The sequence below is a fragment of the Gossypium arboreum genome, chromosome 6 (assembly GCF_025698485.1).
Source record: "Gossypium arboreum isolate Shixiya-1 chromosome 6, ASM2569848v2, whole genome shotgun sequence".
Classification (NCBI taxonomy): domain Eukaryota; kingdom Viridiplantae; phylum Streptophyta; class Magnoliopsida; order Malvales; family Malvaceae; genus Gossypium; species Gossypium arboreum.
In genome coordinates this window covers 2695124-2708208 of record NC_069075.1, presented here as the reverse complement: position 1 = coordinate 2708208, position 13085 = coordinate 2695124, and the positions used below count along the sequence as shown (strand labels likewise).

The following is a 13085-nucleotide window of genomic DNA, read 5'->3' as shown; positions in this document are numbered from 1 at the left end:
TAATAAATTATCGATTATTAATTTAGTCAAGATACAAATAACACAAAACATAAAAACACAAGAACTAATAGGAATTTAAACATGCTAAAATCAAAATCCAACTCTCTCTGATATGAACAAAAAAAGTAAAATGGGTACAAAAGAGCAGAAATTCTCAAAATTTATGATTAAAAACAACATATTTTATTAACAAGAATGCATAATTTATTTTGAGGGCAACTTCCCAGACATAAAAACACCAAACTTATTAATATCAGAGTAAACAAAATCAATCCCATTTTCCATCAAAAGCCCTTCAATCAATTCCTTATCACGTTCAGGCTCTTTACTTTCACATTCAATCTCATAACACACACCAAAATCATACACAGTTTCATCAATTTCCAATTTCAATCCTTTCCAATCATAAACCCCTCTCACATTCTTAAACCCTCCCAAACAAATCAATTCATCAACCCCAAATTCACCTTTTACCTTTTCCATTATCCGGGATTTGTTTGATAAGCCCAACAACCCATTCGGGTCAGTCAAAAAAGACCGAGCCAATGATGGGTCGATGGGTTCTTCATGTTCTTCGACTCGACTAATGCCTTGAGTGAGTTCAGGCTTGGATTTGAGTGAAAGGACGGCGTAAGAGTCGAGGTTGTAGAAACGGAGACGGAGGGCGGCGTTCGAGACGGCGAGGGTGGTGGTTGGGGTGTCGAAGAAGATGTTTTCTTGAATTAAAGTGGTGGTGTGGAATGGGGAAAGGAAATTTGAGAGCTTTTGGTGGGATTGGGAATTGGGGAGACGAAGCTTTACTTCAACTTCCATTTGGGTGGGGATTTTAGTGAAATGGGGTGGCTTTGATTTGATTAATTTTGTTGTTGGGAACAACCTTTTCAACATTTGTTTGCAGGTGGCTGAATCTGAATCAAATCATCATGATAGGGTTTAATTTTCACCTCAACCTCCAACATTAGCGGATAAGATGCTAAAAATGAACCAATCCCACCCTTGTGCTAATTACAACAGCCGTTCCGGTCCAATTCTTTTCATTAACTTTGGTCGGTTCGGTTAAATAAATAGTCCAGGCTGATCGTTTTATATCGGTTCACAAGTAAATCGATTTAACCTCTTTCTTCGGATGTTGATTTCACATCTTTGGTGCTAGTGTTTGGTTCAATAATGTTTGGTTGATCGGACTAGTTAGATTGAGAGCTAATAGAGGTACCAATTTGAATAATGGCATTAAACCGATTGAATTGAGAGAAGTGGTTAAAAAATTAGTTGAATTGGGTATGGAACCGAATTTTTAATTTTTTAATTAAATCAGTTAAACCAGTTGATAAACTGATGATTTGATTGTTTCGATCATCAATCTAATTATAAAAATCTTAGTTTGATTGAGTTATATTAAAAAAATTGACAAATCGAAAAGAAAAGTTCCATTAAAAATGAAATAACTCGTTAGTGACCCATCTTGTATCAAAATTATTTTTTATTAATAAAAAACAAAAAAACAAAATACAATTCGATTTTAAATAAAGAGGCTTCGTGTTATCAAATGTCACTTTTTATTAATAAAACAAAATCTGTAAACAAAGAGAAGCAATTTACATATATTATTTAGCTACAGAACAACCTCATCTGCAAATTAAACGTAGAAATTAAAACCCAGCTTTTCACTAAAACATATGTGCAAATTGCTTTTCCCTCGTATCCTGCTTACTGAAATATGGGCATTATATAACCTAAGCACATATTGATTGATGATGATGATTGTATGGTCCATTACTTACTCCATTCATAAACTGCTGCCTCTTCCTTCTTCGCTTCGTCACAACCGTAAATCCTTCACCGTCCCGGGTTTTCTTTATATTTACATCTGATGTTTTTGGTTGTTCACAGGTGCTGGATTGAGATGCCACGTCATGTCCTTCATTCCCATGGAGAGCTTTTGCTTCTGTTGCTGGCTCAGTTGTAGGTACAAACTCGAGTGCATGAGGGTTCATAACTCGCGGAGGTCGGAACTCAGTTTGTTCGAGAGTTTGGTATCTCGGAAAGCCTTGTTTCATGTTGTAAGAATGGTTGTTTCCGTGATATAATGGGAACATCGGTCCGCAACGAACTCGAGCTGCAACTGCAGGTTCAATAACAGGCTCAGCAAGCATAGCTTGACAGGCTGTTACATCATAAACACTTGTAACAGCAATGTAGAGTGCTCCGGGATTGAACGGTTCCGCTAATGCTGATAGCTTACTACCCTTTGTTTCTACAGACTTTTCAGTATTTACATACGAAACCTTATCATGTTCAGGAACCGTTTCTTCACGATTGTCATCATGTGCAACATTATGAACAACAGAGATACTGTTTCTGTCCTCCATGTTTGCAGGCTCAGAAGAAACCTTATCGAGTTCAGGAGCAGCTTCTTCTGATCGATTTTCACTGTCATCTGCAATGTTATTAGCAACAGAGATATTGCTTCCATCCTCCTTGGTTGCAGGCTCGGAAGAAACGTTATCAAGTTCAGGAGCAGATTCTTCTGATTGATTTTCGCTATCATGAGTTCCTTCAGTTTCATCATCATCATTATCTACAACGTTATCAATAACAGACATATGGTCTCCATCCTCCGATTTTGTAGTCTCAGTTCGGATGGTGCACGCCTGATGTTCAGTTTCCCCCTCATGTAATGGCTTCAGAACTGTACCTGGAGGTGCTACAGCTACTTCTTTGTAAGAAAGACATTTCGAAGCAATGGCACTGAGATTTGCTGAAGACAAGGAACCTTTGGAAACAGAACCTTGTAAACTAACAGAATTCCCTCCGGGGTTTGAGTTATGGGACATCAATTGCTTCACCGGAACTACCTCCTTTACGATGTTCTTAGAGGAATTTTTTCTCACTGGCAAAATAGTTTCTCGCCTAGAGCCACTCACTCTAACATTTGCAAGGGCAGTTCTCTTCCTTCGAGACTTCCTTCCGACGGCATTTCCCGACCGTCCTTTCGAATTGGCTTCTTGCCACCCTTCATCCGAAGTTGTCTCTTCGAAAACTTCACTTGTAACCATTGGCTCAACTCTAGTGACATCATTAGTTTTCTTTGGCTCTTCAAGACAAATAGAACTCACCATTCCTCTTTCATTAATATCTGCAGTACTGATACTTTTCTCCGAGACAGCATTGAACACAGAACTATCTGTTACAAAGTTGTGACATGCGTCATGGGTTTTGTCACTAGTCTGTAACACCTGCCAAGTTTTTAAGAAATGTCACTGTTAAATGTTGATTCAGGCAAAGAAGGATGAGATACAAAATTTCTGTACTAATCTGTAGTACCTTGGCACGCAGCGGCTTCTTCTGTACATCAGTTCCTTTAGAAACTTGATCGGGACTAATGTAATCGAGCAGGTCGGACACACTGCAACAAACGGTCACAGGTTTTAGTGCTGCAAGAAATAATGATATAATTGAATTACTAATTCAGGGACACTGTGTTAGTACCTAAGATGACCCTTGCTTGCAATTGAAGCATCTGGCTTCGGAGTTCCATTTCGTGCAGCTTCTTGCTGTTCTAAAGCTTTTGATTCAAAGTATTCGATCCAAGCAGCGGAGTCCTGCAAGGCAGAACACAGTTCTTAAACCCCATATCGAACAGAATGGACAAAGGTGCATGAAGGTATGGACGGTTGTGGCTGAGGTATTTACCTGTGTACGAAGGTCATCTTGTCCGAGTTTTGCTTGAAGTATTTTGAATGTAGTTTGTTCATGTTGCACGCTTAAAGAATATGCCTCCATCAATGAAAGAGCAATGGCAATGGCATGATAGCTTGCAGCCGTCTGTTATGAGAGGCGATTAGAAAACTAGACATAGATGAACATATGCATACAGTTGGAGAGAGACTGACCTGTATGTGATCCGCTCCTAGTAGTCTCTGGTTGCACTTCAGAGCTTCATGCAAATACCTGAGAGCCACATGAACATTTCCCATGCCTTCTTCCATCATAGCCACATTTATATATGTTGCGGCGGTATTTGGGTGAGATAATCCGCAAGTAAAATGGAGAAGGAATAAAGAACGGTTTACATATCTGCCAAGACGCATTAATTTCATCAAGAGAGCAAATAGAAAGGCAAAGAAAAAAGACAAGATGCATTCGAGTGAACTGTCATCAAGCAAAGAAGGTACTCGAGAGGAAAATTGCAAGAGTTATAAAATGAAAGCAGAAAATGAGCATTTTGGCACTCAAGACTCACTTCAAAGCCATTTCAAAGTGTTGAAGCTGATAATAATATACAGCAAGATCCCCATAGCTTTTCGCCGTGTCTGGATGATCAAGACCGAGCTCCCTCTCATTAATATCCAAAGCTTTCTGTTGATATATAGTTGCCTAAACAAGACGAAACGGTTTAGATTACTTTTCAATGGTACTAGTAGAGGAACGTATAAATGATACTCGGAGAACATTAGCTGTCCTTTTTCTTTTATATCTCTGTAAGAGGAGACTAAACTAAAAGTGAATCAGTTTCGCACATCTTAAGCTGATAAATAGCAGAATGTTCAGATACCTGATTGAAATCACCAGTATGGTAGAGAACCACAGCAAGAAGACTGTAAGCACTCGCAGTAGTTCGATGGTAAGGACCACATACAGCTATCATCTTTGCTAATGCCTTCAAAAGCAAGTAAAACATAAAATGAGACCAATGGAAGTCCTATTTAGTAACATTGCATCCCTTCTCATTCACCGAATATAGGACATAAATAGATGTGAATTTGAACTATAAATCAAAATGGGAAATACCTTTGTCCCATAATTAACCGCATCCTCTAGTTTTCCTTTGTCAAGAGCCGCCTTGGATGACTCTAACAATGTTCTGCCATCGGCAGAAGCGCATACTATATGCTGTAAATCATTAAAGGCAAAGTCTAGTTATGTTTAAATTGATAGCAAGCTGGTTCAATGAGATAGTAACATAGATATCCACCTTACAAACAGGATAAATGCTAATAATATTGCAACCTTTGAAAGGTTCTTTGCATTCCATGTCATAGTCTTTAGGAACCAACTCTAGACCAACCTGCAGAAAAGAAATATCGGTAAATCTCAGCTGTCTGATGCACTTAGCAGCTTAAGCAGTTGACAACAGATAGTACCTTATGGCAAAGTTCTCGAAGAATGGATAGTTTTCTCAAATGCCGGAATTCATCTCGTAGTTTCCAACCAAATTTTGCAGAAAGAAACCTTTTTAACCACCTCAATTTTAGCAAATAGTCATCATTTGCATTTTCAGCATTATCTTCTGATCCATTATTTCCGAGTAAGAAATTTAGGGATGAAGCTATAGCTGCAGGTAAGTCCTCGAATTTGTCAACAGATGCAACGACTGCTTTGAGTACGTGTTTGAAAGCTCGAGTAACCATCTCATGTATGCAAAGTGATTGTATGTGAGGCAGCTTCTCAGCAAGTTCAACCTGACTTGTACAATAATAACATCAGAGTCAACAAACACGAAATGGTCTGACTTATACCATTTCATAGAGAGATATTCCTCACCACACGACCCAAAGACTGCATTTTTAGTCCCCTTAGATGCATAAAGTCAGTCAGGGAACGACCATCGGTGGGTGAAAGTTCGAGTGATCCAAAGTCTGTTACCTAATAAAGTATTGAGAGTCGGTTCATGAACTGCGCATAAAGCTTAAAAAAAGAACATTTTGAAAGATAATGGCTTTGGCTATTGAATAGTACCAGCTTTGGTAAGGCAACGTCATCATAGTACTTGTACGCCATCTTAATAAGCTCATTGACTGACTGTAGCACAAAAGCAAGCTTAAAAGAGTGAGATCAGTACAATAGTAGTAAATCTATGCCAAAATTTTTGAGAAAAAACATGAAACAGTGACAAGGAAACCTTTAAGTGAAGACCGGTTCGACTTTCTTCAAGCCGTGAGAAAGCTTCTTCGGAAATAAGGTTCTTCAGTTCCATCTGATTTCTGGACACACCAATGCTTTGATTCATACTGCATGGCTCACCATCATTTTCTTCCTTGTCAACTTTGCTACCGCTGCTACTTGGTTTTTTATCCCTTTTCTTTAAGCATTTAAAATGCTTTCCAAGACCTTTCACAGCCGGTTCAGCCTCATGATCACAACCAAGTCCGTTTGAAGTAGTATCAGTCGAAGTTTCCTGTTTTTGTAGATATTGCAACCAACAAGAACCGAGTTCTAATCTAATAGACCTTTCAGGAACAATCGAGTTCTCCTCTAGTTTGGTCAAGCTCTCTTTAACTACTTGCCGAACAAGGCATCTAGAAGGTTCGGAATCATTTGAGTTGAGTTGATGTGATTGGCCTCCACTCGATTCTTTAGCGCCTGACTTGTGAAGTAAAACCCTTAAGCTGAAATAAATTAAACACCCCATATCGGTTACAGGACCCAACTTGCATGTGTGTGCTATATAAATGTGAAATAGAAATGAGAGCATCAGCTGACAAGTCCAGACCTGTTGATGTTAAGAGCATTAGCTCCTCCGTCTGGTTGATCATCAATGTCAATATCCCGAGCACTGTGCAGTTCGTTCTTCACTTCACCAACAACCTTTACGATTGCAATGTAGCCACAATGTCTAACAATGACAGTGCCCATCGAGGAAATATCCTGTGAGATGGTTACTACTTTGCTTAGTGAAAAAGATTGGCAAACTACAGGAAATCAGGAAAGATGAATTGAACTCGGATTTGGACTTACATGAAAAACCGCACTCTCGTCTGCAGATATCCCTTTAAGTAAATTCCTTTGAGCAACTTCATTAGCAGTCATGCCAAATGAATGATGACCAGCAACCTTTACATCCGCTGATTCTTGTTTTACCGTAATGGACAAGTCACCTATACGGTCCTCATGAAGAACTGCGTCAGGATGGCTATTTACAGTGCCTTTCACAATTGACCTGTTATTCGTAACATGTTGTATTGTTGCAACAGCTTTAAAGATCGAGACATCAACAAATCGACTATGAAGCAAAAAGGCCTTGCGATCACGAACTACCCTCTCCTCTTCGGTTTTGCAAGGAAGGTTAGCCAATATTGCAAAATCCGTAGCCCACGGTTGAAGATCATATTCACCATTTCTTCCCTGGCCTCCACCATTACCACCCCATTGCTCATCTTCCAACGGAAAAGAAAGGAAGGTTGATGGAGAGTTGGCAACAAGGGGAGGAACAAGCCATGTATTTGCACGAAATCCATATGGAAGATTGCCGAACTGGAAGCAAAAAAAAAGAGTTAACAAAGTTTTTGTAAAAATAACCTATAACGGAAATAGAGAAAAAGGTCACCTTATTGTGTTCTATGAAAGCTTTCATAAGGGATTCATATGCCTGCATCAAGCACAAGAGCGAACTAATAAAAAATCAACCCGAATCAACATAGAAGCCATGGAAGGTTATTAATCAAAGATAAAAACAGTACTCACATCAGCAAAGGCTTGGCTTAGATTTTGCAAAAGATCTAACAAAGAGTGGCTCATGAAAAAATGCTTTCCCACAGTATAAAACCCTTTTACTGATGCAACTACCTGTATTTGCTTCCCATTGCAGATTTTTATCTGCACAAACACATTGCATGTTAAACATGAAAATTAGCAAAAACCAAACAGCATACTGGAACGAAAAGCCGGTCGATACAACAAGAACAACATCATCATTCAAATGTCCACCCTAAACCCATTTTAGGGTACATAGGGACTAATAATTTCGGGGTTCATGGTTGCTTCACCAAGCAATATTATCTCCAAGGTTCAAGCTCAAATCCTCCCGGTGGAATACATTGGTACCATTAAGAAGAGTTACTAACATGTAAAGTGAGATAGTACCTGCATTATGAAATAGTCACCTTCATGCCTCCCTTCAACATCCTTGGGCTCACATTTCCTCAAATCTGCAAAACCAACGTACCATATTATAAAGTTTATCATGTTTTAAGATGCATACCTTTTATTTCATCATATTACATCAATGGAAAAGACGGTTATCGCATTAAAATTATTTAACAAATTTTGTTAATGTTTACTAAAAGAATTGTACCATATTATAAAGTTCATTTTTGTCTCTTCACTATTAAAATGAACATTTTAGTCCTGTACATTTGAAAAGCTATCATTCTAGCCTCTGCATCATAATTTTGCTATTAATGGAATCACATGACTTAGTGGCGGGCATTAGATTAAATCGACTTTTTTTTCAGAAATAACTCAAATAAATTAATTATTTATAAAAATGACTCATTTACAAAATCATGTACGAAAGTGATCTATTTTGAACAGTAAACCTTAGTGCCGCCGTTGCCATTGGCGACACCACCCCTCGTAATGAGTCAATCGTTGGTTGGTTTTTAAAAAAAAAATTGGGTGCCGCCATTGCCATTAGCGGTAATAAACTGAAGTTTAATTATATAAAACATTCAAAAACTTGACGAAACAATTATATTTTTAGATTGGATGAAAAAAAGGAGTGATGCAGTGACCTCTGGTGGCACCCAATTAAATGCACATGTTAGGAATATACCATTTTGAAATTAAATTTAAATAGCCTTTAGAAAAAATAAGAATAATAAAAATAAGCTCTTTTATTTTTTATTTTTAAAAGTAATAAACTTAAAAATATAAAAAAATTTATTTAAATTACCTAAATATATCTTCTAAGAATTTTCCTTGATTAATTTAAATAAAATTTTATATAATTTTTAAGGGTTATTTAAATTTAATTTCAAAAGACACTAAGCATGCAAATAAATCAAAATTTAAAAGCATTTAATTGGTTGCTGCTAGCTATCATATTGTCACCCCTTTTTTTCATTCAATCTAAAAGGAAAATTATTTGATTAGATTTTTTAATGTTTTTATTTAATCACACTTTAATTTGGCAGCATCGGCGATATCAAAGTTCATTGTTGTACATGATTTTGAAAGTAAGTCAATTTTATAATTAATAAAAATTTAAATAAATTTTTAATAAAAACAGCACATTTTTTTAAAAAAGGTAAGATTTATTTGAAGATTATATTTAAAATAAAAGAAATCTTTCTCAAAAACTGTGCATTTTAAAAATAATTTTTTTATGATTTCCCTAGGCTAGAAGTATATTTTTTTTCATTTGAAAATAATCACGGAAAACTAATAGTGAATACGTCCATTTTTTCTATCTCGAAAGAAAGAAGCACTTACTGAGAATGGGCGGAGAGAGGTGAGAGAAGGAAAAGAAATCATAAAATTCCGATAATTTTGGGGTAGGCTGAATGGCAGCCATCTCCATGCTCTCCATAATCCACGCCGTTCCAGGACCTCCATCGGACGGCTCTCGAGGACGATGGTGGAGCCCGCCGTTAACCATTTTAGATTTTGAATCGGACGATACTGATGACAACGATGATGATTGTGATCGTACTCGTTTAGGCTTGGAGAACCTGGTGGTGCACGCTACAATATCTAGGAGTCTCCGCACGTGAGCTACCGCCTGATCTTCATTGGTATAATCCTCTGTATCAACGTTGCAGCAGTTTAATTTTTCCAACAAAATAAAAAATTAAAATTAAAATGTTTTCTCGTGTAAAACGTGTCGTTTTCGTCATTTCCAAAAAATAATTTTTACTATCCACGTAGCAACAAACACAATTAATTGAAAATTTTAACGGTCAGATTTGTTTTTAGATTTTTCTTAATAGATTAAATTAAAGATAAATTATAAAAATAATTATTTTTATTTGTCGTAAATTATATTTTTCGTTAACAGCATTTAATAGTAAAATAATTATTTTATAATAAAATGATAACAATAAATAATTAAAATATAATATTTTAAACATAAATAATTAAAATATAATCTAAAACAAATAAAAGTAAATAATTTTATAATTTATCCTTAAATTAATTAAAAATAACGAAAAAGTAATTACAAAGGTAAAAAGGCTGGGCAATGGCATCCGTGGTTGTTAACGCAAGGAAAACGACAAGTTTATCAGTCATTGGCTATTTGGCTGCAGACTACAAAATTAATGACTGATATTTTGTCAGCGTCTTCTGCACGTGATCCATGTTCGATTTGCATGTCCCCTTTTACGGTAATAAAATTTTCTCATATTTTTATATTATTTTTTATTTACATCTCTCACTCTTTAAATAAAAAGATAAATATATTTAAATTTTAAGTTAAAATTTAATCGATTGTTAATTTTAATTATTTATATCATATATAATTTTAAATTATTTATATAATCGAAACTGCCAATGATTATTAATTAGTGTGTAGACAAAGAATAAAACAAAAGAGTATCAAAATTGATATTTGACCAAATAAAACTTAATTAACCTTAAAAATTAAATATATAAAAAAAACATAATAACAAAATGAACCCTACCTTCAACCATTTTGAGCAAACATGGCTTCAAAGTTGCCACTTCTACTTTCTCATTCAATCTCTTCCCTTTGACCTAGCAATGAAGCAAATCATTAGAAATTACATTATTGAGAAAATAGAAATTAAGGAGGATTAAAATAATAATAATACCTCATGAGTTAAAGAATAGTTTGTAAAATGGCATGTTTCAACATGAGAAGCCAATAGCCTTTTTACATCAACTATCTTATCAGTTGAAATACCCTACAAGAAAATGGTTTCCTATTAATGAAGATGATGAACTGAATGTTGATTTAAAAAAAAAATTAAATGCAATAAAAACTGGGTAAAAGCAAAAGCACCTTGAGTATAACTTGGGATTCATATGGAGTAATGACAGTGATATCAAGAACAGTAGGAACAACTGAAACAACAACAACAAAAATCAAATTAAAAGAAACAAATAAAAGGGTATTTGAATTCAGAAACATTATTTTTAATTAAGATTTTTCTTAAATGGTTGTTTTTTTTTTTACCTTTCTCCTCTTTTTTCTTGTTCTTCTTCTCTGGTTTAGCTTTGTTTGATTTGCTTTTGCTGCTTGATTTTGGGGCCATTTTGAAGAACAGTTTAAAAAAAAAAAAAAGATTCACTGATATTTGCAGGTGAAAAAATCCAAAGCAAAGTTTGGGTTTTATTTACTGATTGATTACTGGGATAAAACAGTGATTGTAAGCATGCAAAAGGGAAGAGCGATAGAAAATTCTGGAAATGGTTTTCTCTGACATTTTTTTTTTTTGGGGGAGGGGGAGGGGGATTGGTGTTTGAGCAGAGGAATGATGAAATGTTTTGAAACAGAGAATATATAAGGTTTTTTTTAGTGTTGTGAACAATTAGGGCTTAGACCATTTTATGCTTAAAACCCCTATTTTACTCTTCAAAAATAATAAAATTTAAAATTTAAAAAATTAAAATTTTATATCTATACCTATTTATATTATATATAGATGAATGACTGAATTATTTCACCCATAAATTAAATTTTAAATTTAATTAAAATTAATAAAAGCAAGAAATATTATTTTAAGAATATTTATGGTTTTTTTAATTTGATAAATTTAAAATAATAGATATTCATAACAAAAATAATAATATTTGAACCCAAGTCATTTTTTTTTTCATTTCAATTAAACTTGCATTTAATTTTAAGAGTGTATTATAATCTAGTTGAATGAGTTGGTGTCACCAATTCAGTTGTAAATTTACCAAAAATCCATTCTTTTAAAGAATAATAAGGTATTATTTTGAGGGTAATTATATCTTTTACATTTTAATAAATCTAGAAAACTACGTGAATATGATGAAGATTATGAGATTTGAATAGTAAACACCATATTTTAAATATCTCAATTTTATCATTTCAACTAAAGCCACGTTTAATTTAAGGGTGAGCAAAACTTGATTTGATTCAAAAAAATAAAAAAAAAATGAATTTCGAGTTAAATGATTTGAGTTGTTCGAATTATTCAAGTCAACTCAAATAACTAGATTCAAGTTCGAGTCGAGTTGAATTTTACAATTCGAATAACAAATTGGTGTAAATAGTCTTTGGGTCCCTATCAACTTTGAAAATGAGTAAATTGATCTCACTCTCAACAAAAATTACAAAATAATTCAAAATATTTATAAAAATTTCAAAATTTATATTTTTAAAAGGTTATAAAATTCTGAAAAATATATAAAGACAGATAAAATTTTAAAAATATTCTAAAATAATAATTTTGGACACCTAAATAAGTTAATTAATTATTCAAGTTGATCATATTAAAGTATCTTATTTTTTATTATTTTGCAAAATTTTAAATATATATGGTTTCAAATTTAGGTGCTTTAAAATAGAATTAATTATAATATAACAATATTTTAATTTGACATGTTTAGTTTTTTAATTTAACTCGAACAATTTCTCTCGATTCGACTCAATTTCATTTCATTCTACTCGCTTTGAAAAAACTTTCACTTGATTCGGTCAAACACTCACCACTATTTAATCTTATATTAATAATTTATAAATTTATTACATAAAATTTTCACCCATATAGCAATAATGTTATAAACTAATTAATGTTTATACTTCTTATTGTTAAAATTAAATAAAGAAATAACTAACAAGTGATTAGTTGTAATGGCAAGACACATTACACTTTTAAAAGAATAACTTAAGTTTAAACATTAGAAATAATATTGTTAAAAGAGGCAACCTTGAAACTCAAACATTAACAATAAAATGAACCTACATAATATTAAAAAATATATTTTTATTATTTAATTTGAAATTTAAATTTAAATTATATCCTCTCCTTTTTATTAATAAATTGACTAATTTGCCCTCCTTTCCATACACGTGTTTATTTTTTCTTTGAAGTTCTTCTCAGTTCATTTGATTGTACCCAATTGGCCATTGGCTATAAAAGTTGGTAGGTAAAGATCTAATAATTTTGGATACTATAAATATTATTAAAATATAAAATAGTGAAAATAATAACACTAATTGGTAAAAAAGAGAGAAAAGAACGGTCTGGAGAACGCCACTTGGAAGACTTTCGTTGGTTTTTTTTTTTTGGTTTTTGTTTTATTAGATGTTTGGGTCCCTTTGGTTTTTGCATCCCACTACGAGTTTTCGACGGTTGAATGCCTCATTGGAT

At 33.8% G+C, this 13085-nt stretch overlaps 2 protein-coding genes across 3 annotated transcripts; both read right to left on the bottom strand.

Moving 5' to 3' along the window:
- Window positions 1-160: 160 nt before the first annotated feature.
- Window positions 161-993, bottom strand: LOC108486267 (triphosphate tunnel metalloenzyme 3-like). Its single transcript, XM_017790230.2, has one exon. It carries the CDS (start codon window positions 886-888, stop codon window positions 205-207), a length of 684 nt encoding a protein of 227 aa, XP_017645719.1. The 5' UTR covers window positions 889-993; the 3' UTR covers window positions 161-204.
- Window positions 994-1539: 546 nt separating this feature from the next.
- LOC108486377 (protein REDUCED CHLOROPLAST COVERAGE 3-like) lies at window positions 1540-11292 on the bottom strand. 2 transcript variants are annotated; one of them, XM_017790410.2, is made up of 23 exons: window positions 10919-11292; window positions 10745-10806; window positions 10554-10646; window positions 10404-10476; window positions 9214-9525; window positions 7864-7928; window positions 7465-7596; window positions 7328-7369; window positions 6739-7254; window positions 6494-6648; window positions 5903-6389; window positions 5740-5802; window positions 5545-5646; window positions 5145-5462; window positions 4976-5068; window positions 4792-4893; window positions 4556-4660; window positions 4244-4377; window positions 3894-4077; window positions 3694-3825; window positions 3490-3602; window positions 3325-3406; window positions 1540-3236 (listed from the first exon to the last, which is right to left on the bottom strand). In XM_017790410.2, the coding sequence occupies exons 1-23, from the start codon at window positions 10995-10997 to the stop codon at window positions 1734-1736; spliced, it is 4947 nt and encodes a 1648-aa protein (XP_017645899.1). In that variant the 5' UTR covers window positions 10998-11292; the 3' UTR covers window positions 1540-1733. The 2 variants fall into 2 exon arrangements, with proteins under 2 accessions (XP_017645899.1, XP_052885384.1); XM_053029424.1 differs by having other exon boundaries at window positions 10554-10664; window positions 10919-10961.
- Window positions 11293-13085: the final 1793 nt, after the last annotated feature.

Bases quoted from the DNA above. Each gene is read 5' to 3' on its own strand.
- LOC108486377 (XM_017790410.2), bottom strand. From the start codon at position 10,997: ATGGCCCCAAAATCAAGCAGCAAAAGCAAATCAAACAAAGCTAAACCA. The intron at 10,807-10,918 runs GTAAAAAAAAAA...TTGTTGTTTCAG, and splicing joins CAAGAAAAAAGAGGAGAAAG to TTGTTCCTACTGTTCTTGAT. The intron at 5,069-5,144 runs GTACTATCTGTT...TCTTTTCTGCAG, and splicing joins TTCGAGAACTTTGCCATAAG to GTTGGTCTAGAGTTGGTTCC.
- LOC108486267 (XM_017790230.2), bottom strand. From the start codon at position 888: ATGTTGAAAAGGTTGTTCCCAACAACAAAATTAATCAAATCAAAGCCA.